Source organism: Orbicella faveolata, unplaced genomic scaffold (assembly GCF_042242905.1).
Source record: "Orbicella faveolata isolate gen_17 unplaced genomic scaffold, um_ofav_v1 contig_26, whole genome shotgun sequence".
Lineage (NCBI taxonomy): Eukaryota > Metazoa > Cnidaria > Anthozoa > Scleractinia > Merulinidae > Orbicella > Orbicella faveolata.
In genome coordinates, this window is record NW_028301554.1 from 12041668 (window position 1) to 12067500 (window position 25833).

Below are 25833 nucleotides of genomic sequence, written 5' to 3' on the forward strand. Positions count from 1 at the left end.
AGCGGCCAGGCCACAGGTTATTTATCTGCTGATCATCTGATTTGCCAGCTGACTTGCCGATGTCGGAAAGGCCGCCATGCTACCAAATGCAAAGACAGTGGACAACTCACGTTCAAAGATGGTCATGTGTTATGTTACTTGTCCTCAATATCATATTGCGTGTTTCTGTTTTTAAATATTGATATGACAGCTTGCACACAGAGTGAGAAGATACGACAAGACTGTGAAGGCTTGAAATTCTATTTAAGAATGACTGTGGCCTTAGCGATTGGGGTGGCATTTGATAATACCGATTCAATTTTCAACCCAGGTGCCATTACATGCGTGAGTATCAATCGGATTCTGCTCTAACAGGAACGTACTAGGCACATGGTCTGGGGTAGATACTTGCGTTTACAACCGTATCACTTCCTTGCGTTTCCCCAATTTGTTCCCTCTTCTTTTCCTTTGTCTGCCATGTTGAATTCTCAGGTGGGTTACCGCTGTACACTCGTTCTCAGATTCCCGTTCCCCGTTCCCCGTTCCCCATTACCCGTTACCAGTTTTAGTAACATCCACAATAAATGTGACAAATGCTTGAGGAAAAATAGTTTGTCATAAGTCTGATGCGGCATTTCATCTCGGCCAAGAGGCTCTTCAGAGACCTTTCTGAATTTAATAGCAAACTTGTTGAGCATCGTGCTCAAGTCCTGTTTATGAATTCAAGATGTTACCAGTCTGGCCCTCTATTGCAGAAGGATTCCAAAGCACATGTTCACCAGTTCATTAAAAAATTAAAAAATTATTTTGACACTATATACTCCAACACACGTGTGACACCATACAGATGTTGTTTTGTATTTTGATCCATTCAGATATTGCTCAATTTAATTTAGGAATCAAGGGCAGAGGTGATAATGACAAGGTGATAAAGCCACAAGGGAACACTTATGTCCAGAAATGCAGGCATTAATGAAAATGGCAGATTTGATGAAATTTCATCAAACTGACGATTTTTATGCAAATTACATCGCTAGAGATGGGCCTAACATGTTGGTGAATTTGACGATTTTGGCAATTTTTATGCAAATTACATGATGAGTTACTCGAGTGGAGCTGACGATTTTAGTCAAATTCATCAAAGCAAAATAAAAAGCATCCTGTTTCCCAAAAAAGTCCACAGACGTTTAAATTTTAGCAGTTGTTCTCATGCTAGAAGAAAAATGACTTGTAGCAAAAAAGTGAGATGCGGTGGCCTCATGGTTAGTGCACTTGTTCCCAGAGCGATCAGTCCAGGTTCGAGCCCTGGCCGGGAATGCTGTGTTGTGTTCTTGGACAAGACACGTAACTCTCAGTGCCTCTCTCCACCCAGGAGTATAAATGGGTACCGGTGAATTGTTGGCGAAACCTAACAAATTGTGGGGGAGTGACCTGCAATGGACTAGCATCCCATCCAGGGGCAGTAGAAACACTCCTAGCCGCTTCATGCTACAGAAGCCGGGATAAGCTCCGGCAGCTATGAGCCATTCCACTCCAAGGCTCTAACCCAGAACTCTTAAATAATATTTGAAACAACTTTCTTGTAGAAAGACCTTACCATGTTGACATGGATGAAATATCTCTTGTAATGTAGCCTTTCTTGACAAGATGAACTCAGTAAAAACCTGACGAGGTGAGCTCTCCTCTAACAGAAGGATTGCACACAGTGACTCAGCAAGCATCTGAAGTACAATAACAGAAAAAAGGAGCTTTGTAACAAGTTATAATAATTATTGCAACCACAGTGATAACAAAAAACAGTGGGAGTCAAGAAAATTGGAGTTCTAACTTACATTGTGTAATTAGTAAAAGCAATTCCACTAATGAGGGTCATACAGTGGGGTCTCTGGCACAGTTCATGAATGGAAAAAATAACAAATCACGGATCACAGAAATCAAAATTTCGTTTTCTTGAATCACAAAAATAAGCAAGTAAGGTACTCTCTTTAATATCCTGAACTTATGCTAAAAAGAGTGTTACTGCATGAGGTCTTCTAACATTATTGAAAATTAAGCAAAGGACATCAAGGAAAGCTTTCTGTTACTTGGTAGTAGCCGATGCCTTTCGAGATGTATGGGTTATTGACCAAGTGTGGGGTCAAGATGGCTGGATACTGGCCAAGTTCTTTTTTGTGTGTTTACGGACTGAGACGGAGTCGAGGTCCATAAACTCACAAAAAAAGAGCGAGGCCAATATCCAGCCATCTTGATCAAACAAGCTTGGTCAGTAAAGGATTTATTATATGGTTTTTGGGGAAAGTTTTCTTGCAGGACGCAGCGGGTAGTCCTGAGCGGGCAAGATAGCTCCATCTTGCCCACTCGGGTAGCCAATCACAGTGCAGGATTTGATTCATCTTGCCTGCTCGCAGAGCTAGCCACATGATAAGTTATGATAATTACACAGAGGTCACATTTGATGTTTTCAGTCTTTATAATTTTAATAAATCTTCCGGAGGCCTCATGTCTCAAAATCACGTAGAATAGAGTGGTGAAATCACAAATATATTGGTCAGTAAATGTTCAAGTTCTTCAAGGACCACGCAAAACCTTCAAGTCACGAACCAGGAAGAATAATTTCTTAAATTCATGTTTCATGGAAAAAAAAATCAGCGCATTACAAGAACACCTCTGTAAGACTCTCATTAATAACCAAACTCTTCCCCTACATGTATTAGACGGTCAATATATGCTACTCCTTCCAGTACGCTATTTCAATTTTTGCATCTTTACTTTATTACTAATTAATAACAACTATTATAGATCAAAAAAAAAACAAGCAAAGTGTCATTTATTTTGGACTTATGGCAATTTTGCCAAGGAAAATAGTTGTTTGGTTGTTTTTCAGTTGCTATACCATAAAAGGAAATAAATATCTATATATCAGAATAAAATCAACATTTTATTTATTTATTTATTTGTGCATTTATTAGAACTAAAAACTAACGATACAATGTTCCGACCTTTTGATGACCTCATGACGCCATTATCAAGGAATGAATAAATAAGAGGTGAGTTCAAAAGAATTACCTGTAGATTTACATAAGTGAAGTTGAGTGAAACAAAGACTTTGGCATGGATCGAATCTTTGAATCTCTTTGTACATGCAAACGTGGTCAATTGTTTGACTTGATGTACAGCATTTTGTTAATTAAACAGTCAAATTCATGTTTCATGGAGAAAAAATCAGTGCATCATCGAGAATACCCATGTACGACTCTCATTAATGACCAAACTCTTCCCCTATTAGATTAGCACACCTGTACAGCTTACCAAAAACCCACAAGAAGAAGTTAGCTATGCATCCTATTCTATTAGCAATGAGCACTTATAACTATGCCCTGGCTAAGTCGCTCGGCAACAAGCTCAAACCGTTGTCTTTGAATCATCATGCTGTTACTAACATCTTTGATTTCATCAATGAAGTGCAAGATCTTAGAATCAGTGATGGTAATATTTTGGTATCGTATGATGTGTCATCTAAATTTACCAATGTACCCTTAGATGAAACCATTGTGATCCTTATCGAGAAAGCCTTCAGGGACAACTGGTTTAACTCTGCATACAATCTAAATATATATGAAGAGAGGACCTTGTTAACCTCTTGGGTATGGCTACGAAAGATCAACCGTTCCAGTTCAATGGTGCCCTCCATGAGCAAATCGATGGAGTGGCTTTGGGGTCCCCCCTTGGGCCATTGCTAGCTAACATGTTCATGTCATCATTGGAAGAAAAACTAGAGCTGGAAGGCAAGTTGCCTCCTTATTACCGCAGATTTGTTGACGATACTCTCAAGGTAATGCCTGATATTATTACAGCTCTGGACTTACTATACCCTCAACCACCCCCACCTTGCTGTCAACTTTAACATGGAGATCTAAAAGGATGGGATGATCCCCTTTCTTGGTGCCCCAAATTGAGACTAGGGTTTACGTGAAGCCTAATAATACCAGCTTACTTCTCCATTACCAGAGTCATGTTGACAATTGGTACAAACAAAGCTTATTAACAACTATGCTTGATCGTGCATACCATTTATCCTCGTCTTGAAGGCTGTGTTTTCACGCCTTAAGTACCCTCTACACTTCATCAACTCCACCATAGAGTCCCAAAGTGTGACGTCACAATAAAATAAATTTGCAAAATTATGGGATTTGGTGCCATTTTCGAATAGAGCATCCTTAAAAAAGGGTCTTTGCCAAAAATTACCTCTTAATTGTAATTCCCAGCCGAAATATAAAGGCTGAAAATTTGGTACTGCCCCATATAAATCTCTCTAATTTTGAGTCAGTTCTAAACTGAAGGAACTGACACAAATTTTGAAGGGTTTGTATGGGATGCTATCAAACTTTGATCCCTTATATCTCTATCGGGAATTGCAATTCAGAGCTAATTTTTGGGATGAGGGCATTTTTTAGGATCCTCTATAAGGATATGACATCATATCCCATAATTTCAAAAATTTTATTTTTGTGACGTCATCACTTTAGGACTCCAAGCTTCCAAGGTACATGTAAGTGCTATAATCCCATAAAACAATATGTCAAGAGAAACTTTGTAGTTTGTAACTTACTTTTCGATGCTGTTAGTTTTTAACAACTTTGGCTCATCAAATGTTTAACTGAATAATTATTGTGTAACATTTCTTTCAAAAATGAAAGACTAGGGTACAGCCAATGGAACCACCCCCATAGGTATGGGCCTATGGGGGGTGAGGTGGAAATGTCATTTCAGTCCAGCATAATATTTGAGCATTATACCTCCAACCAAGCTTAATTTTGAGCATAATACCCCGGTTTCACGGGTGATGCCTGAAAGCATAATACTCTATTTAACAAGCATAATCCGACACAGACCCTAGCCTGGACCTCCAAGAAAGTGAGACTAAACCACAGATAGTTAATCAACAGTGAGTAGTTTACAATTTTCAATGTAACCTGGGCAATACAAGTAGCTATGTAACTTGGTTATACTTGTGGACATCTGCATGCATGTTTGGTTGGCCATAAGAGCATGTCATCTTCTGTGCGTAAACATTACGATAAAGACCACACGGGCGCAGTCCCTGAGCATTGAGGACCTCCTTAGTTGCTTCAAAGTGTCGAAAAAAAAAAGCAGGAATAAATTTGACTGTTTACACCCACTTTCAGTGTTACGTGCATAGGTGACACCTTTGAACCCTTTTTGACATGCCATCTCTTGATATGCTATGTAAACGGCTGAAAGGCTATTTGACTATGAAACTGGCAATTGTTATTAGCGGAAGAAATGACAAATAAACCATACTTACTGACCTCAAATGGCTGTAGAAGATTGTGGATTTAGCATGTTTCCCAACTTACGGGATAATTCAAACAATTTGAGTGTAGTTGTTCGGCTCTCAATAGTGACATCTGGTAGAATTGGGCCACTACCGCTTTTAATATTTGAAAGATGTAAACATTCAAAACAGCCAATTTATCTCATAGAGTGACTTATTGATGCTCCTAACCTTATTCTGATGTCAAAATTAATAAATCCATCTTTCATGACTAAAAGTCAAGTTGGACATAAAGAAGTCTGTTGTGCCTACATTTTTGATGTAGGCCAGTTTAAATAGCATGTCGAGAGATGGCATGTCAAAAGATGTCACCTATGCACATAACACTGAATGCAGGTGTAATTAACGAAATGCTGTACATCAAACATTTAAGACCATGTTTGAATGTACCAACGGATTCAATCAGCGCTTAAGTCTTTGTTTAACTTAACTTCATTTATGTAGATCTACAGGTCTTAACTCTCTTGATCTCTCTCTTATTTATTCATTCCTTGATAATGGCATCACGAGGTCACCGAAACGTTGGAACATTGTATCATTAGTTTTTACTTGCTTGGGTATTTCCAAAACATTATTAATTTATCACAACAAAGGATAGGTAGGTAGGGTAGGTAAGACTTTATTTTATGAGGGTAACATTTGACAGTATTAAAACTGATAACCTAATGGCCCTCAAAAATTAAAATTTTAGAAAAAGAAAGAAATAGTACAATCGTAACAATATTAAAAATAATTAAAATAAAATAATTAAGCCTACATACATCGTTAAATATTTATAAAATGTGATTATTTACAAATTTTAAAAAAATTTACAGGAATAGTTTGCTAAAAATTTGATTATCTAAAATTATTTTAAAAAGGGAGCACTTAAAATTTTTTACACTGGTACTGTTTGATGTCCACACTTAATTTGTTCCATTCTTTTGTGGCTCGCACAGCAAACGCTCGACCCCCTTCAGTAATTCTCTTAAATCACGGGCACATTAAGTTTATATTACAAAAACGGGTTGATCTATTATGAGTGTCAGAGTTTCTGATAAGTAAATCATTTATATATTCCGGGGTACTGCCATTGAGCCTTTTGTAGGTTAGAGCGCATCGATTTATATATGATTCAGCATAAAAGGGAACCCACTTTAAGGTGTTAAATAAGCCGACAGAAGGTGCTGTTCTTTCGGCATCGAGGATAATTCTAGCCGCACGTTTTTGAAGACGCAGGACTTTCATAAGATTTTCTTTACTGCAAGAAGTCCAAATCGTGCTACCGTCAAGCATTTCAGGTTTAATGATCGTAGAGTAGTATATGTCTCGTTGATTGCGTTTCAAATAAGGACTTATGTGACGAAGGAGTCCAATACATTTCACCAACTTTTTGCATAACTCCTCAATCTGGCGATTAAATGAAAGATCCTGATCTAACGTTACCCCAAGAAGTTTGAAATCAGTAACATGTTCAATATCACTTCCATTCAAGTTAATATCTACTGAGGTAGAGGCGACAAGGTTCCGCAAACGTTTGCCTGTTACCAGCATGGACTTCGTTTTCTGAGAGTTAATAAACATTTTGTTTCGTGCCGACCACTCATTTAAACGTTTGAGATCTTGATTGAGAGCCTGTGTCAGATGAGGAACATTTTCCTAGCTAGAGCATTTTGATAGAGTTGTATCATCAGCATAAACATCCAGTGTTGAATCACGTATACTTAAAGGCATGTCATTTACAAACAATAAGAAGAGAATGGGTCCTAAGATTGATCCTTGAGGCACTCCTTGTAACAACTGCTTACTGGTGGAACAGCAGCCATTTATACGCACATATTGTTTTCTTCCAGTGAGATATGACCCAAACCACTTTAATGATAAATCGTTGGCCCCATAAATAGATAGCTTCTTAAGTAAAAGCTCGTGATTTATTACATCGAAAGCCTTTCTAAAATTGACAAAAGCTAAGCCAGTAACCATATTATTATCCATATTAAAGAGCAGTTCGTCAGTTAATTTAATCAGCACCGTTTCCGTGGAATGATTTGGTCGAAAAGCTGACTGGAGGTTGTATAGCAAATCACAGCTGTGTAGGTGTTTGCAGAGAGATGTTGCAACGTGTCGTTCAAGTATCTTCGAAAGAACAGGTAATACAGAAATTGGTCGATAGTTGCTTGTGTCTTCACGAGAGCCATTTTTAAACAAGAGAGTGACTTGAGCGGTTTTCCATGTCAATGGAAAACATCCAGTAGAGATGGAAAGATTCATAAGGCAACAAACGGTGTGGACCAGAACAGAAGCCGCTAACTTAAGAACCTTCGCACTAAGGCCGTCACATCCAATCGCCTTACTTGAAGGGATCTTGGTAATGAGATCAAGCATCTGCGCCTCAGTAATAGGTGGTATTTCAAAGGATTGGTTTAGAAACTAATTACAATAAAAAAAAAACTAATTACAATACAATTGTTTAATGCTACAATAATTGTAGCAATAGTTATAGTTCTCACACTACATGTACTTACAATACTTTACTCTACTTTACAATACGTACACTACTTACAATAAGATACACAGCACACATGTAAATAACTACAATACTTATAATTTGATGGTGTACTTTCCATATACACTACTCACATTACTTACCTAGTTACTGGTGATATTTATTTGTATAATCTACAACACACACCAGCAGTGCAGTAGCATACTAATATTACAGAGGAATAAGAGGAGAAAATAAAGTACAAACATTTGAAATACAATGAAAGAGAGCCAAATGTGTCGAGATATTTGCATGGCTTTGCTACTGTGATGTAAATTAAAGATTGCACACAGTGATTAAGGCCGTGTGGCCGAGTGGTTAGAGTACCGGATTTGAAATCCATAGGTCCCAGGTTCAAATCCTGTTCTGACCGCTAGCTGATGTTGTTCTTGGTAGCCCTGAGTTCAACTTCTTGGCTACGCTTGTAAGTAGCCAACTGGTCTGCCTCCTGCCAGTTGGGATTCTTAACCTAGTTATGTTTATTTGAATATTTATTTATCATTGTTTGTTTACAGTGGTCCTGAAAAGCCCCAATGGGGAGTGGTCAATTAGGTATACATTTTATACACATTTTACATGAAGGAAACAAAAGACCCAGGCCAAATCTGATTTCAAACCCAGATCCACCAAACTGTAAGACAAGAGTTGTGCCACTTATGTACAAAGATGTGCAAGAAGAAAAGCCAAAAAAAAACAACAAAAAAAACTGCTGTATGTACATGTATCAAAATATTTCTTTACCTCTTCGGTTTGAGTAGCATCCTTTAACAAGGCACGGCTTCCCTGTTATGAAAGTAATGCAATTATGTCAAGATTTGCTATCAAGAGAAATGTCTAAAGCTGAAAAAAGAGCCAGACATTAATACAGTGGAGTCCCACCTTACAACTATAACCACTGCTTGGCCTGAAGAAAATTCTTAGTCAGCCATTGTCTTACTTTAAGTGTTAACCCCTGAGGTTATAATATAATGAATAAATACATGAGTAAATACATGATCAGTGCCGCATGATCATTGCTACTGGAAATAAATGAACCTATACATACAGCCTGTAAATAAATTATAATTATATTTTAACATTAGAATCAGGGCATCTGGAAGGATGTGGTGGAGGGATCCACACAATTCACTAACATCCACATCCTCCGCATAATGAGAACTTTTTGCTACAAGTAGTCCCTCTTTTGCTTAGTCGGTCATGCGTGATGCAAAAGAAAACTGTGAGAGAAAAATAGCCGCGCGAAATCCTGGGGGCGAGGAGCGCGCGAAAGGAGGGACTACCGCCTAAGCCCAAGAGTTTGATCTTTCATGGCCAAGTGATTTTCCCATGTAGGATTTCTCATCTTGATGTCCTCTTATTATTGCCTGTTGTCAATAGCCCCGGGAGATATCCTGAATAAAATTGCCCTGCTCTACTAATCTTAAAGTAGCGAGGCAAAAACATGCTGTGGGAAGTATATCTTCATACAGTGTTCGTTCAGTAAAACTGCCAAAGAAGTTTCAAAAAGAAGACGGCAAACGAGGCATCTTGTAATGATTTTCGCTGCATGCATCTGTAGGTGTAAATCTAAAAGTTATTGCAAAAATTTCAAATCCAGAGTTTCAACCGAGAATTTACATTATGTTCTTGACATAGGAGATCATCCAACTGCGGTGAAATGTTTGCTGATAGCAGCGAAAAGTTTCAGGTGAATGTCCAGTTTCAAGTGAAAGTCTGGTTCAATCTTTCAAATGGACAGCAGATAGGCCAAGCTCAGCGAATTCATATTCGCTGACTTGGACGATGCTGTTAAGCAGTGAACTAATGCTGCCTACAAATTATATGCAAAGAGACGACCAACAGAAATGAACAACAGTGATGCTCCATTTTACCTCATGGTAAATGACTGCACAAAACAAGGATCTTCCAAGCCTTGGTTCAAAAAGTCAGCCGTTGGCCAGAACAAACTTAACTCATTAATGAGGAAAATGGCAGAAAAAGCCGGCCTTGGACCGAATGTGAAAAACCATAGTGGTCGCAAAACCATGATTCAGGCTTCAACAAACAACGATATCCTGGCGACCGAAATAATTCAACTATCGGGACACAAAAACCTTCAAAGTGTGACAAATTATTCAGTTGTTCCTGAAAAACAGCAAGTAAAAATGTCTCATACTTTGAGTGAACTTAAAGTACAGGGAGAGCACATGATGTAGAGAATTTGAATTTATCTCAGGTTTCTGATTGTTATACGACCACAGTTCATTCAGCTAGTTCGGCCGCAGATTATCAACAAGGCCAGCAAGCAATGTCGATCTTCACCAGTGCTGTTATTCATGGTGGTCAATTCAACATCTCTATCAGCAGCCTTAATCAATCACCTCCAGAAACTGAGATAAAGTCTGCAAAGAGGTACAAAAGACTAAAAGTTCTCGACTCCGATTCAGAGTAGAAACCCTTTGTTAGTTTGAAAGCTTACAACAAACAGCAAAACAACAAATCTTTATTTCATGCCCAGAAAAATTTTACAATAAAAATAAATACATGCAATGTGAGCTAATATTTCAGAAACTCTTCAAATGTCAAAAGTAAGCCTAAATTTCTTTGAATGGGCTTTGTAATCTTTTTCTTGAAATGAATTATTTTAAAACTGCAGTTTTGCCTTTTTAAGCATATTCGAATTCAGTATTTTAGGTGTCAACAGCATTGACTGGGTCTAAATAAAAGCAAAATCGAGTTAGCGACTTCTTTGTCTTTTGTGGTCAGTTGACTGTGATTTAAAGTTACAAACACTTGTAATATCTCAGTACTAATATAATAAACAAATTACTTCATGGTTAGTTCGCTTGTACGATTTTTATTCACTTGTTGTGAAGAATCGCAAACTCACTCGCTCAAAGACTCGCTCGTTCGTTTGCGATTCTTCACAGCTTGTGAATAAAAATCGTACGCGCTCACCAACCATGAAGTAATCTATATAATTATATTAAATCATGGTGCAAAATCACTGAAGGTAGCATGACCAATTTATTTAATTCATTGGTTCACAGCAGAAATGCATATCGTTCTTCTGTATTTCAGAAGCTTCACAGTGGGGGATCTTGAACATGGTCAAAAGAAAGGAAGCCTGAGGAGGTTGACAAGCTATACACCCAGTTTATCTGATCCACTCTCAAATGATCTTAACCCTGATTCAAACTTTTTTACCTGCCTACCAACTAGCAGATATATAGTCAAGGAAGATATTAATGATCAGGTTAGTTCCTTTAATGAGAAATCGATGTTTTCTATTTTGCATTTAAATGCCCGCAGCTTGTTGAAAAATCTTGATCAACTAAATCTTCTACTCTTAAATCTCGAAAGGTCATTCTCTGTTCTTGACGTGTCAGAAACGTGGCTAACCGATTCCACTTCAGAGCTTGTACATATTGCAGGATACAATTGTCTCCAATCATCAAAAATCAAAAATAGGCGGTGGAGTTGGCATTTATTTCCAGAACGATATTTAATACAAAATTCTTAAGGAATGAAAATTTACTGATCCAGAAGTAATTGAGTCTATCTTTGTCGAAATCATTGTCCCCCAAGGGAAAAACATTATCGTCGGTTGTGTTTACAGACCACCAAATCGAAACACTGCCCTGTTTCAAGAGAAATTCAATAACATTCTCACAATTATCACTAAAGACAATAAACAATGTCATGTAATGGGAGAATTTAATTTAGACCTTCTTCAGTGCAACCATCATGTACAGACTCAGGAATTTATTGACAGCTTATTTTCGCACGCATGTTTCCCTCTTATTTCAAATTCAACTCGCCTCACCTCTTACTCTGCAACACTAATTGATAATATATTCACTAACAATCTCTCACAAAATGTTTTCAATGTTATCGTCCTAAATGATTTATCTGATCACTTACCGGTCTTCACCACCTATTTTGATAACGAAACTCAGACACGTAGAAGAGAAAAGAAAATTCCCTCTCGCACAATCTATGTTATTAATTTGGAAAAATTCAACAAAATCCTTTCAAACACAAATTGGTCTTTATTTATCAATGAGGATGACCCGAATAAAGATTACAACAATTTTATAAGTGAATTCTCAAGAATTTATGAAGTCTGTTTCCCTTTGAAAATAATCAAAGGTAAACAAATGAACAAGTCTTACACTCCATGGCTCAGCCGTGGTCTTTTAAAGTCCATTAACAAGAAGAACAGACTGTACAAAAAACTTGTTCGATCACCCACTACTTCTTGTGAGCTTAAGTACAAAGCCCACAAAAACAAATTGAACCACTTAAGAGTCCCTGTCCATAAAAATGGAAAATAACTCGGCAAGGGTCGAAAATTCGATTTTGCTCATATTCTTATGGTAGATAGGCTAGGGCATGACAAAAACTACTGGATAGTTTTTTTGGCAAAATATCCTTTTATTTCAAAGAAATATGCAAATTACCAAGTTCTGTTAAAATTGTCATTTGACACACCATTTTATTAAACAAGTTTGAGAGCCTCGCATGCAAAACCACATAATTCTTCCGTCTTTAAAACACTGAAACATTTTTGTGCAATGTTTAAATGTGTACTGGGTTGGTTTTAGGGAATGTTGCGTTGTCTTTTTGGGTGCAAAATAATTAAATTTCGAAGACATGTATTTCATTCATTTATACTTCGTGAATATAATTGATTTTCTCCATGTGCGAAACCTTCAAATGGATTAACCTTCTGGTGGTTGAATCGCAGAAGGATGATCTACAGATTCCTGCAAAAGTTTCTTTGGGCAAATGATTGTGAGTGACACGAGAGCTTCTCAAAGTATGTAAAAGATGCAAATATTTGACCATTCCCTCATCAAGTTTCAATTTAAGGGTTAGACGTATATTTTAGCATGCGCCACATGACTTGACCAATGTTAAGTTGAAATAGACACAGAGCTGATAATTTTGAAATGTTCTAACCTCATTTGCTGTAAAAGGCAGGTCCAAACCTGATTTGATGTGTTTCTTTCACCATTCGTCGCACATAAAGCAGAAGTTTGCTTTTGTTTGCATAATGTCCGATGTACATCGCCAACTGTCAACTTATTTAATGGTCGAATACCATGAATCTGTGGCCCTCTTTTGACAAATATGATCACCACTGCATCTAAGTCAAAAACGGCTAAGTCATTTGTAGATAGCGCTACTACACCAAAATATTACGTTTGATCATCGTGGTTTGATGGCTTGAACCCTTGCTTGCAGCTGTTCCTTGTTCGTCACGCAATACTGTCATCCCATTTTAGGGGGTAGGGGTAGGACAATTTCTATCCTAATACATAAGGCTCCATAAGGCTGGCAACCACTGGGAGCACACAATCGTGTTGAGTAGGGAGAGATTAAATTAAGAAATGAGAAGAATGAACAGTTTACCATTGTCCCTGTTGTTATCTTTTACTCGACCACTGCTACCTATATGCCCGGCGTAATACTGTAATGCTAAACTCATACCTAGGTCTTTTTGCACTGTGCAATTATTTTTGATCTACATGTAATACAGTGGGCTACCCCGGGGGAAATGGGTGGTGACCGCTTAATGGGGCTAACCGCTTAAATAGAGGTTGGTGTACCTTGAATATTTAATTTTTCACTACTGGGTTATAAATTTCGTGGTGAACATGGAGTCAATTCAAGACAATCATGGTAGACGTGTATTTGAATTATCACTCATCATGCACCTTCAATTTCAGACTCTTATCTGCCATCCCCCTTTCCAAAACAAAGTTTTTAAATTTTGGGTGGCCGCTTAATAGGGGTAAAGACAATAATGAAACCCTTATCGGAACGACCAAATGGTGGCCGCAGAGGTAACTGGTCAATAAGTGTTTTATTTACAATATTTTACTGACAAAAATTTTGGACTGTATTGACAACAGTCCTCTATTTTCTCTTACAAACATACCAATGCCTCATCACTAGGCAAACAAAATAGGCCAAATAAAATGGCATGGCAGGGCTATTTAGCTATTTACTCACATAATTACTAATTAAATTTAGTCTGTTTTTCTCACGAATTAGACACATTGATTTCCTATTTTTATTTCAGCTAGTTCTTGCTTCATTGATCTATAATTTGTTTCATGGCGATTTTTTTAAAATTCTAGTGAGTACAGGCACTAGCTTTATCAGCTGTTGTCTGAAACATCATAACGTACAACAAACGTGATTTGGACCAAGGCCAAGTACATTATAGAATACAATTATATAAATATACATATATTATTATATATATGAACAAACAGATGAACAATGATTAAATTGTTTCATTTATCCTGAGAGTGCTCTATACAAAATAGATCAAAATGTGCAGCATATGCCGTGACAGCTTTGCGTGACAAACAAATAACGGCTGTAAGATTGTGCTGCGCCGACACGCTTATCAGCAATGGTCAGCAATCGATCAAACATAATATTTTGGCGCAGTGCAAAGCAACTATCTACAAATGACTCAGCCGTTTTTTGACTTAGATGCAGTGATGTTCATATGCGCAGAAAGATGGTCACAGATTCATGGTATTCAACCAATAATAGGTTGACAGTTGGCGATGTACATCGGACGTTAACTTTGTGTAAGAAAAGAAAAGCAAACTTCTGCTTTATGTGCGACGAATGGCAAGAGATCAACTAGAAACACGTCAAATCGGCTTTGGACCTGCCTTTTGCAACAAATAAGGTGAGAACATTTTGAAATTATCAGCTCTGTGTCTATTTCAACTTATTATAGGTCAAGTCATGTGACGCATGCTAAAATATACGTCTAACCCGTAAATTGAAATTTGACGATGGATGGTCAAATATTTGCATTGTTTATGTAGTTTGAAAAGCTCTCGCGTCCCTCACAATCATTTGCCCAAAGAAATTTTTACAGGAATCTGTAGATCATCCTTCTGCGATTCAACCACCAGAAGCTTAATCCATTTGAAGGTTTCGCACATGATGAAAATCAATTATATTCACAAAGTACTCTTAAGTGAATGAAATACATGTCTTCGAAATTTAATTATTTTGCACCCAAAAAGACAACACAACATTCCCTAAAACCAACCCAGTACACATTTAAACATTGCACAAAAATGTTTCAGTGTTTTAAAGACGGAAGAATGATGTGGTTTTACATGTGAGGCTCTCAAACTTGTTTAATAAAATGGTGCGTCAAATGACGATTTTAACGGAAGTTGGTAATTTGCATATTTCTTTGAAATAAAAGGATATTTTGCCAAAAAAACTATCCAGTAGTTTTTGTCATGTCTTAGCCTATCTACTATAAGGATATGAGCGAAATCAAATTTTCGACCCTTGCGGCGAAATTAAGAATTTGTCTGATTTTTACAGGCAGGCACTCTTAATACGTATTGCTAAGCGTACGTATTACGACTCTAAACTAGAAGATGTAAAAAAATGACCTTAGAAGAACATGGAAACTACTAAATGAAGTTATAAACAAATGTGAGAACAATTCATCCCTGCCGTCATCATTTAAATTCGATGGCAATACAATCACGGATCCCATGGACATCGCTGACAGATTCTGTGAATACTTTACTAATATTGGCCCCAACTTAGCGAGTGCTATACCCACTGTGAATTCGGCTACTTTTTGCTCATTTCTTGGCAGCAAAGATTATCCTCCATTCATTCTAAAACCCACCGATACTTGTGAATTGGAAAGCATTTGTAGCTTGTTTTCACCAAAGGCCCCTGGTTATGATAATATTGCTATGCGTGTGATAAAGCATTCATTTCACCTGATTTCTGCACCTCTGGCAAACATTATAAATCTTTCTCTTTTAAAAGGTATCTTCCCAGACAAACTAAAAATAGGTAAAGTAATTCCCATTTACAAAACAGAGGATCCGAGTCTTTTTGTTAATTATAGACCAATTTCTTTGCTGCCAAATTTCTCAAAATTCTTTGAAAAGGTCATGTATAATCGCTTACTTGAATTTGCCAAAACAAACGAAATATTCTATCTTCGTCAGTTTGGTTTTCGTAAAGATCACTCGACATCACATGCATTAATTCATCTGCTTAATAAAATGTCGTCTGCAATTGACCAACATGAAACCACTGTAGGTATCTTTCTGGATCTTTCTAAAGCTCTTGATACCATTGATCATGAAATCTTATTCACCAAGTTGGAACATTATGGTATCCATGATGTGGCTCTGCAGTGGATAAAAAGCTACTTTTCTTATCGCTATCAATTTGTTCAGTTCAATCAGAGTTGTTCTCTGATGCAGACCATTAAATGTGGTGTACCGCAAGGTTCCATTCTTGGTCCATTATTTTTCATACTTTATATAAATGATCTCCCAAATGCTTCAGAATTGATAGAGCTGCTGCTCTTTGCTGACGACACTAGTATTATTTTTTTATTCTCACTCCAACCCTAATACCTTAGAATCTGTACTAAGTAACGAACTAAAAAATATTGAAGTTTGGCTACGTTGTAACAAATTATTGGTGAATGTAAAGAAAACGTCGTATCTCATTTTCAAACCTTGGCAGAAGAAATGTTACCACAACTTTTCTATCTCCCTTGGTGGCCAACTTTTAACGCAAACCAACGCTACTAAATTTCTTGGGGTATATATTGACGAGCACCTTACTTGGAAAGATCATATCGGCTATTTATGTACACAAATCTCCAAATCAATTGGAATGTTATTCAGGTCCCGCTTCTATCTATCCTCAAAAACTAAACTCACCTTGTACTACTCGCTAATTTATCCTTACATCACCTATTGTAACTCTACATGGTCGTCCACATATGTAACTAACTTAAATAGAATTTATTGTTTGCAAAAACAGGCTGTGCGAGCTATTACCAATTCAGATTATAGAGCACATTCTGCTCCTTTATTCCCCAAATTAGGAATTTTACACATTTATTAAATCAACATGTTTCAAATAGCTAAATTTATGTACTATTATCATAACAACTAGTTGCCTCCATTGTTTTTTCAACTTGTTTTTTACAAACTGTCAAATTCGTGGCTATAGCACCAGAACAGCCCATAATTATCGCGTGCATCATTGCTGGACAAATCTAAAAAAATTCACAATTCTTTACCAAGGTCCAAAGATCTGGAGTTCCCCTCCTGTTACAATCCCTTCATTGTCAAGTCTTCCCAATTTTAAGAAAAAACTGCTAGAGTTTTTAGTAAAATAATTACTGAACTGGCAAAGCTGCACACTGTTGCACTATTTATGTAACTGTATTGTTACGTACGAGGTGGCCTCAACTAAAAGCCTGATGGTTTCTAGAGGTCATCTCGCCTTGCATTGAAACATTTATAAATACTGTATATTAAGTAAAAAGGCAAATAAACAGAATGAGCGAATGAATTCAGCTCCCAAACTGCTACAACAAATAGTTTTTCAAATAACCACATAAAATAAACACTTTATACATTTCATGTCTATTTATTCTAAATAATTACTAGTACATGTATTAATTTATTGGCTTAGCTGCAGAAATTCAGATTGTTCTTCCTATTTTTAGAAAAGAAATTAAAGCAGTCTCTCAATAATTTGCTTCCAGAGCATTCTCTGTTTAGTTTTCACGACATCAAATAAGATGCATAAAACACTGCACATGAACTGACTTATAAACAAATTATTGGATGAGGTTTTTGTGACATCCGGAATAATCAAGGTCGAGGTAAGCGTTATCAGCCAAAGCCGAAGGCTGAGGCTGAAAACACTACCTGAGACCTTGATTATTTTGGATATCACAAAAACCGAATCTCATAATTGTTTTATTATACATTGTTTTAAAGAAAATATCGCACCAAACACAGTTTATTTTCGACAAGCCATGTTCTTACATGAAGTTGACATTACTCTTGGAAATCATGCATTGTGCGTGCAACCTACGGATTATTCACTAATCTGTTAGCAGATTAGTGAATAATCTGTAGGTTGTGCTGTTTCCCAGAATTAACTGTAAGCTTTTAGCCAATGAGAAGGCAGATGGTGACTACAATGTATAATAATGTCAAATATTGTTCTTATGCTTCCTACAGCATAATGGCTTTAGTTTGTAACAGCCAGGAACAAATAGATTCCATTTAGCCAAGGGTCTGTACTGTAATAATGCACAGTAAATGAAATAATGATCCATCAAAATGACCAGTTTAAGCAAATGGTTCCCCATCTGGCAAGAAACAACTCAATCAATAAGCATTTTACACCACCTTTAACCTGCCATCGTTTATGATGCAATTTAATTAAAACATGACAAATCACCACACCATTGTTGCATTTACCTGTGCCTAAGGAAAGTCACCCCTTTTCTTCATAAGTTGTTCATACAGAGCTTATAATTGTATTAATAATATAATTATAAGACAGTGAATATTATGCATTCAGTTAACCTAATATCTTCTTTTTTTATTTCATTCATTTCATTCTCATAGAGTTTCCTAAAATAACCCAACAGACAATTGAATACTACCTGAAGGATAGAGTCCTTAAAGTGACTGATAGCTGCCCACTGTTTTGGCAAGATTGGAAATGAGGACTAGAAGTAAAGTGATAAGAAGAAAAAATGTCAGTTGCTGAACACTACAAAAAAACGTAAGTATTAAATAATACAGTACTGTATGTATTAAACAGCATGCAAAGAAAGCTGTGTCCAATAGCCTGGGGCTAGTGGATTCTGTCCTTTGCTTGCACAACCGGAAAGTAGCGGTTTGTGGGGAAAATCTTTGAGGAAAATCAAATAACATGTACAGTGTATACGATATGAAAGTTTTGGGGGCTAGTGAGAATGACGTTTGTACTAGTGCATCATAGTTACAACTTGCTTGAAGCTAAAGGGGAAGTTCAAAAATTAGTTTTATTTGCACCCTCAGAACTGGACCACTGTTTGTTTAACAATCCTTTTATAGTTTTACTTATGTGAGAAATTTCAGTATTATTAACAGGGTCCTGTGTGGTATTGCATTTCCAGATTAATAATAATTATAATAAAAACTTTTATTTATACTGAAAAAAAAAATTGATCAGCGAATTCAATATAAAGATGCTGGTATGAACCGGTGGTCAGTACATAAAATACAATTTACTATTAATTCAAGTTAAGGTAAAAAGTAAAATAAAAGACTGCTAAATATGTACAAAAACCTATACACTACATTCATGTTGCGCCTCACCTAATTCTATTAAAAAGTTAAAAGTTTTAATTTAAAAATTCTTAGCATTTCAAAAGTTTCAGGTCTTTGGGGGGGTCATTCCATTCCTTGTGTTTTGTATTTAAAATTGACATCGTAGCACCAAATTGGGTTGTTCATGTACACTTCAAATTTAACAACATTACAGCAGTGAATCTCTGCTGATCTTTCAACTGTCATCATTTGCACAGTTCAATCTCTACACGCTATTTAACGCAAAAGGTACCTTGGTGTAGGTGACGAAAGACAGCTAATTGTTTTTAATCACTTCAGATGAGCCATTCACAGAACAAGCTAGCTTGCACTAATAACATAGTCTTGTTTTTGAAATGTTCAACAGATTAGTCAGAATAAAATTAACTCTGTTTAAATTCTTTTGTTTTCTTTTCTTTGAACTTTCCTTACATACCCTGAATGCATTTTTATAGTTTCTGCAAGGAATGTATGGATTGAAAGTTGGAAATGATTTAAGTGACCAAACTGAAAATGTAATCTGTGTGCCAGTAATCATGTACTACTCTTCGCATTTACTAAGCATGTATGATACTTTATTCAAAGCATCGTTATGTTTTTCCTTTCATTTTCCCTAGAACAAATGGTTGAATTGCAATACAAAACTAATTTTGAGACAACACTGCATTATATTGGCAGAAAACATATTCAGTTCTTTGTATTGGGTTCTGCTGCTATGTAACTATGCCCAATATGGAATATATTTCTACATCTAGCACCAATATAATGCAGCACTGCTGTCTCTACAACATTGCGAGGTACAATATTGAACATTAATTACACTTTTCAGTTACCTCTTCTGTTTGATGGTCTATAAGTACAAGTAATGTGCTACAATTCCTCCCTCTGGCCAAAATAAATATATCTTATTAGATGTTTTGCGGGTGTGTAGTATAGCTGTATATTTTTACGAGTTGTACCGTATTTTGACGAGCCCATAAGGCAAGTCAAAATACAAACAATGAGTAAAAATATAAAGCAATACTACACACCAAAACATCTAATAAGAGATTTATTATCCAACTGCTGTTAGTCAATAAATTTATCAGTGAAAGAGGGAGAGTGTAACAGTGTTGCGTGCGCATGCCAACCTGTCTGGCTAACAGGTTTGCTACTTTACAAAATAATAACCGTACAATATTGCTGTTTATTATCCAACTGCAGCGAATACCGTCCAAAAAACAGCACAAATATACAGCGATATTGTACTGTTATTTGTAGAGCAGAAAACCTGTTTGACAAACCATTTGATGTGGACACCGCACGATGCCCAGTCTGAAAAAAACAAAATGGAGGACATTTATGCAACAGTTGCTGACGATTATGAATTTGAATGGCTTCCTGAAATTGACCTAGACTTTGAAAACCCTTTGGCTGTTAACAAAGAACTTACTGGAAAAAGCAAAACAAGTGAAGCAACCCCCTCTACTTCTGAAACAGCAGCCATGTTGAATGATGCTGAAATAGGTGAGTTTATCGAGAAAAACAAAAACATAAACACGGCAAAGAAAACCAAATCTGACCTGAATGTTTAGAAAAGATGGTGTTCCTCCATCGAAAAAGTACGGCAATGGAGAGTATCGCACCAAATGAGCACAACAAACTTCTGTGTCACTTTTTCACTAATGAAAGAGAGCAGGAGGGCACTGAGTTTGAGCCAGGTACACTATCATCCTTCCAGCATAGTTTTGGTCGCCATTTGAGTGAGCTTGGCAAGCACTACTGCCTGTTCAAGGATAAAGAATTTGCAGAGTCCAGAGAAATGCTTGAATCAAAGTGAAAGCAGTTAGGTTGAGAAGGGAAAGGATGTTGTCCAAAAGAAGCTCTTGGTCTTAAGGAAGATGAATTGGAGAAGCTTTGGTCAGCAAACCAACTCGGTGATCACTCTCCAGAGGCTCTCATTTGTACCGTGGGGCTTAATAACACCATACACTTCAGCTGGAGGGCCAGAGATGAGCACAGAAAAGTTCTGATGGGTGACCTGGAGTTACAAAGAGAAGAAGGAGCCGAGAAATGTGAAAACATCATCTGGCACACAGAAAGAGGCTCCAAGACAAGAAGTGGTGTGAAAGAGTTCACTGTTGAAAGGTATTTCAATTCTTGAATCTATAAGACTGGCAATGAAAAACATCCAGTAAAGTTTGTTTTGCACTTGAATCAGACCACAACAGCTGGGAATTATGAGGATTTATTTTTACACTCCTTCTGTCTAGAAGTATATAGTCAAACTGAAAGAAACAAATTACAATTACTTTGAGGCTCTGTGCCGTAATTGTCATAATTCTCCTTGAACTAATACAAACTGAAAATATGTTATAATTCTACTTACAATTCTTGTAATCAGGACTTTCCCGTTCATAAACCTTGCGTCTAGATTATGATTCTTTCTCTGCATGAACTTAGCATCTCTTAACGAAATAGCGTCCCCTCTGCGAGATTTGAGCCGCGTGATCCCTTTTATAGAGTTATGCCCCTAGGGACTTTACATAATCATTCAAGGACTTCAGATAATTTCGTGTTCCTGCAAAACACTCCCTATCCAGTGCAGAAATCTTATTACATTACTATGTGATTAGATTGAGCAATGATATGCATTTATCGCAACATTTGTAGTTGCTTATGTTTCATTACTTAGTTCTTCCTTTGTGCAATTAAACAAAGTTTGTGAATTGGTCCATCATACACTGAACTTGCAGTTTTAATTCTTGCTTATCTTACAAGACCATCTGCTCCTGGATACGTAAGAAGTACCAGTCCAAGCTTCCATGTTCTTCTCAGAGTTGGAGGTTTTCTCTAGGTCTGTACAAATTTGGCACAAAATATTTAACCAAACACTTCCAGAACTCTTGGACCCGTTTCTCTGTGCTTCTCATGAGATGTCACGGATTTACTCTCTCTTCTTGTTCTGGAGCAGGAGGCGGAAAATGGTGGCCACTAAGAAGGTCATCAGGCGTGACAGGAAGGCTTTCCCAGATTCCGTCTGAACTGGGATAAAGAGGACGACTGTTTACCAAATATGTCACTTCTGCTAGATGTGTTCTCCACTGTTCCTAAGTGAATGATTGATTTTCGGAAGAGGCGTTCAACACCTGCCTCACAGATTTAATGAGACTTTTGACCACTCCATTTTGATGGCTAGCTCATGGTATGTTCCATTCCCACTTGAATGTGCATGAAAATTTATTTGACAAGACACTCTGAATTCTGGAGATATCCCAAGCTGGCATTACTTCTCTTAAGTATTGTCGTGCCCCAACAAAGTTTGTCCTGCAATCTGACCAACAGTAATAGGGTGGCATCTGAGCGACGCAAATTGTCAAAATGCTATGTGATATGTGTCAGTACTCTTGTCGGTTACGAGTTCTAAATGGATTGCTCTAGTAGTCATGCAAGTAAATTTGATCACGTGTGCTCGCTTTAGTGTCTTACGTCCGACTTTAACATGGAAAGGTCTGAACATGTCAATTGCTGTGCTGCTGAATGCACAAAATCCTGCTGCAACTCGAAGTTTGGGGAGCTGGCCCATCAGTTGCCCCATAGGCTTTCGTCGTAATTTCTGGCATGTAACACATTTACTGGTCGCTTGCTTGGCCATCTTTCAGAGTCCCATGATCCAGAAGCATTTTTTCGATTCATACACAAGGCTTTTGAATCCACAATGCGCCCGCTTTTCATGGAGATGGTTAAGGAGTAGGTTTACCATTTGGTGTCCTTTTGGTAAAATGATAGGCCATCTTTCAGAGTCCCACGATCCAGAAGCATTTTTTCGATTCATACACAAGGCTTTTGAATCCACAATGCGCCCGCTTTTCATGGAGATGGTTAAGGAGTAGGTTTTCCATTTGGTGTCCTTTTGGTAAAATGATAGGCCATCTTTCAGAGTCCCACGATCCAGAAGCATTTTTTCGATTCATACACAAGGCTTTTGAATCCACAATGCGCCCGCTTTTCAAGGAGATGGTTAAGGAGTAGGTTTACCATTTGGTGTCCTTTTGGTAAAATGATAGGCCATCTTTCAAAGTCCCACGATCCAGAAGCATTTTCTCAATTCATAAACGAGGCTTTTGAATCCACAATGTGCTCGCTTTTCATGGAGATGGTTAAGGAGTAGGTTTACCATTTGGTGTCCTTTTGGTAAAATGATAGGATTTCGCATCTCATTTGGCAGTGACCTGATGTTTTTGAGTCTTCCATGTGCACGTAACAATCCTTGTTCATCTACATACATACACACACACACACACAGACAGACAGACAGACAGACAGACAGACAGACATACATACATACATTACATACATACATACATACATACATACATAATAAAGTTTCCACAAACGCACTGGAAGCGAGCTATTTTTCTGCAGTAAATATGGCTCACAGAGACCATTGTTAGCAACAGTAGTGTTAAAACTGTACTAAAATAACAAGTTTTGCTAGATTCCCGCCGACAAAACATGTACAGCTGTAGCGAAATTCACAAATTCTCAACCTAAACAGTGCTTCAATAAAGACATTAATTTTGTTACGAAGGCAGAAATTATACTAAGAAGTAAAACAACGACAGAAAACAATTGAACTGTCTCTGTTTATGATGAGAAGCTTTATTTTTGTAAATTTACAATTAAAAATGCTCATTTGCTCAAACAACACTTACATGCAGTGTAGTAACGCTCGTTCTCCGGTCATCTCAGCGAAGTAAACCGACGAGTGGTCAGTGCAAAACTTGCTCTGATATTCTCTTCTGTGTTCGAAGTAGAACCAGTGGGAGCCGTTAAGTCTTTCTAACTTTTACGCTAGTTCGGGCAATCTTGCTGCATGCGGCTACAAGCCGTAAATAACTGTAGCTCCTTTCAAATTCAACCCGGCATTTCGCATTTACATCCACAAGCTTTGAGCTCCGCGTTTCGTAATTTCCACTGGAAAAGTGCTTGTTTTCATGGGCCACAATACGGCCGGATTCCTCTGGACTATAAACCTTTACCTGCCTTGAGATCCGTACTTAAAAATTAACTTAAAAGCGAACTTTGAAGGCATCGTTCTTCTCTCGAGAGCCGCTCAAACTTCTCGAAACTGAAAGCTTAGCTGAAGTCCAGTTTGTGATTGACAGCTGTCGCTTCGTTAGCCAATCAAATTATTTGAACAATTCTAACAAGGATTGTGATTGGCTTATTTTAGCGTGCTTTATCAGAGAACAGTGAACGGCTGACGCGACTTTTGCTCGTTTGGAAAATAAAGTTTGGTTTGAAAATTCAGCCGAATGCGTGGGGAAATTATCTGATTCTTCATCATAAAACAAATAAAGAAGCCTCAACTGTGCTCTGTTCTGTTGTAAAGCACTTAGGAAGCGGTAGAGCACTCAAGAAGTAGGGAAAAACACTCGACTACGTCTCGTGTTTTCCCCTACACTTCTTTCGTGCTCTACCGCTTCCTGCGTGCTTTACAACAGAACAGAGCACAGTCGGGGCTTCTTTATTTGTTAAACATACATACATACATACATACGTACATACGTACATACGTACATACGTACATACGTACATACGTTTATTTGATAAGTAGGTTTAAAATAAGCAACTGTACAGCTGATGTGGACCTACTACTACTAAATCTAAATAAGAGAAACAGAAATTTACAATACAATTGTCATAAAGCTGGTTTTGACATCAGCTTTTGGTCTACAGTGTCTATGTTGATTGTCTCTTAACACCACTTAAACATCTGCAGTTCGGATTCTCTCAATTCTCCTAGTGAAATTGGGCTCATGTTGTTTTCTTTCTTTCTTGCATTGTTAATGAATCTCAGGACATAGGCCAGGGTCTTTCTAGCTTTAGCGCACGTTGAACAAGTCTTTATTAAATAATGCAAGATAGGGTTATCTGTCGGTTGTCTGATGTTTGTTGATTCTTCTGAAGAAACTGTACATGGTGTTGGTTCTTTGCACTTGGTTGTCTTCTCCTTGTTGGACTTCATTTCTTTTAATGATTCTTTGTCGACTTTCTTTGAATTTTCTTCGAACTTAGGCCACTCTTCTTCGGGGTGCCAAAGAAATGGAGGACCTTCCATCCAAGTTTTAACCTCTTTTGGTGGTGCTCCTCTTGTCAAGACATCTGCTGGGTTAATATCAGATCTGAAGTACTTATATGCTTGTGTGTCAAGGGTTTCCTGGATCCCAGCAACTGTCACCGAGACAAACTGCTTGAATCTTTTTGGGGGCATTTTAATCCAGGCTAATACGGTTTGTGAATCCATCCAAAATACTGTCTTGGAGTCAGTTGTCTCGGCAGATTCTAGTGCTTCTTTGCAAGTGCTGTACAATCTGGGGAGCGTAAGACATCCTATTCATTCCAATCGCAGAATGGATTTCTTCTTTAAAGGTGCGACGAACACCTTTACCATGACACAGAAGTAACTGCTGTTTGCAAGCTTCCATCTGAGGAACATGATGGCCCCGTATGCCTTCTCTCCTCCATCGCAAAGCCCATGGATTTCAGGTAAACCCACTGTGTTATCAGGCTTCAACTTTCTGTTGAACTCGTATGTGAGAAGTTGATTGAGGATTTGAATGTTCCTTATCCACTTCATACAAGTCTCTTCGCGGAGAATTTCATCCCACAAATATCCTGCAATCTACAATTCTTGGAGATCAATTCTTAATTCAATGGTGCATGGTGCTATGAGCCCCATGGGATCCCACATTTGTGTGACACAAGCTATACATCCCCTCTTTGAAAGATTTGTCAAGTCTGCAATGATTTTGCTC

At 37.5% G+C, this 25833-nt stretch overlaps 1 protein-coding gene and 1 pseudogene across 1 annotated transcript in view; both read right to left on the reverse strand.

Annotated features, from left to right (window-relative positions):
* Positions 1-25833, reverse strand: part of LOC110046715 (conserved oligomeric Golgi complex subunit 1-like) — a 99442-nt gene that overhangs the window by 58049 nt on the left and 15560 nt on the right. The window contains exons 8-10 of the mRNA XM_089296032.1: positions 18343-18408; positions 8601-8642; positions 1577-1700 (exon numbers count right to left, since the gene is read on the reverse strand). Of these exons, the coding sequence (XP_089152158.1) occupies positions 1577-1700; positions 8601-8642; positions 18343-18408 (232 nt within the window). The remainder of the gene's footprint in view (positions 1-1576; positions 1701-8600; positions 8643-18342; positions 18409-25833) is intronic.
* Positions 23009-25833, reverse strand: part of LOC110046755 (uncharacterized) — an 11612-nt pseudogene continuing 8787 nt past the window's right edge.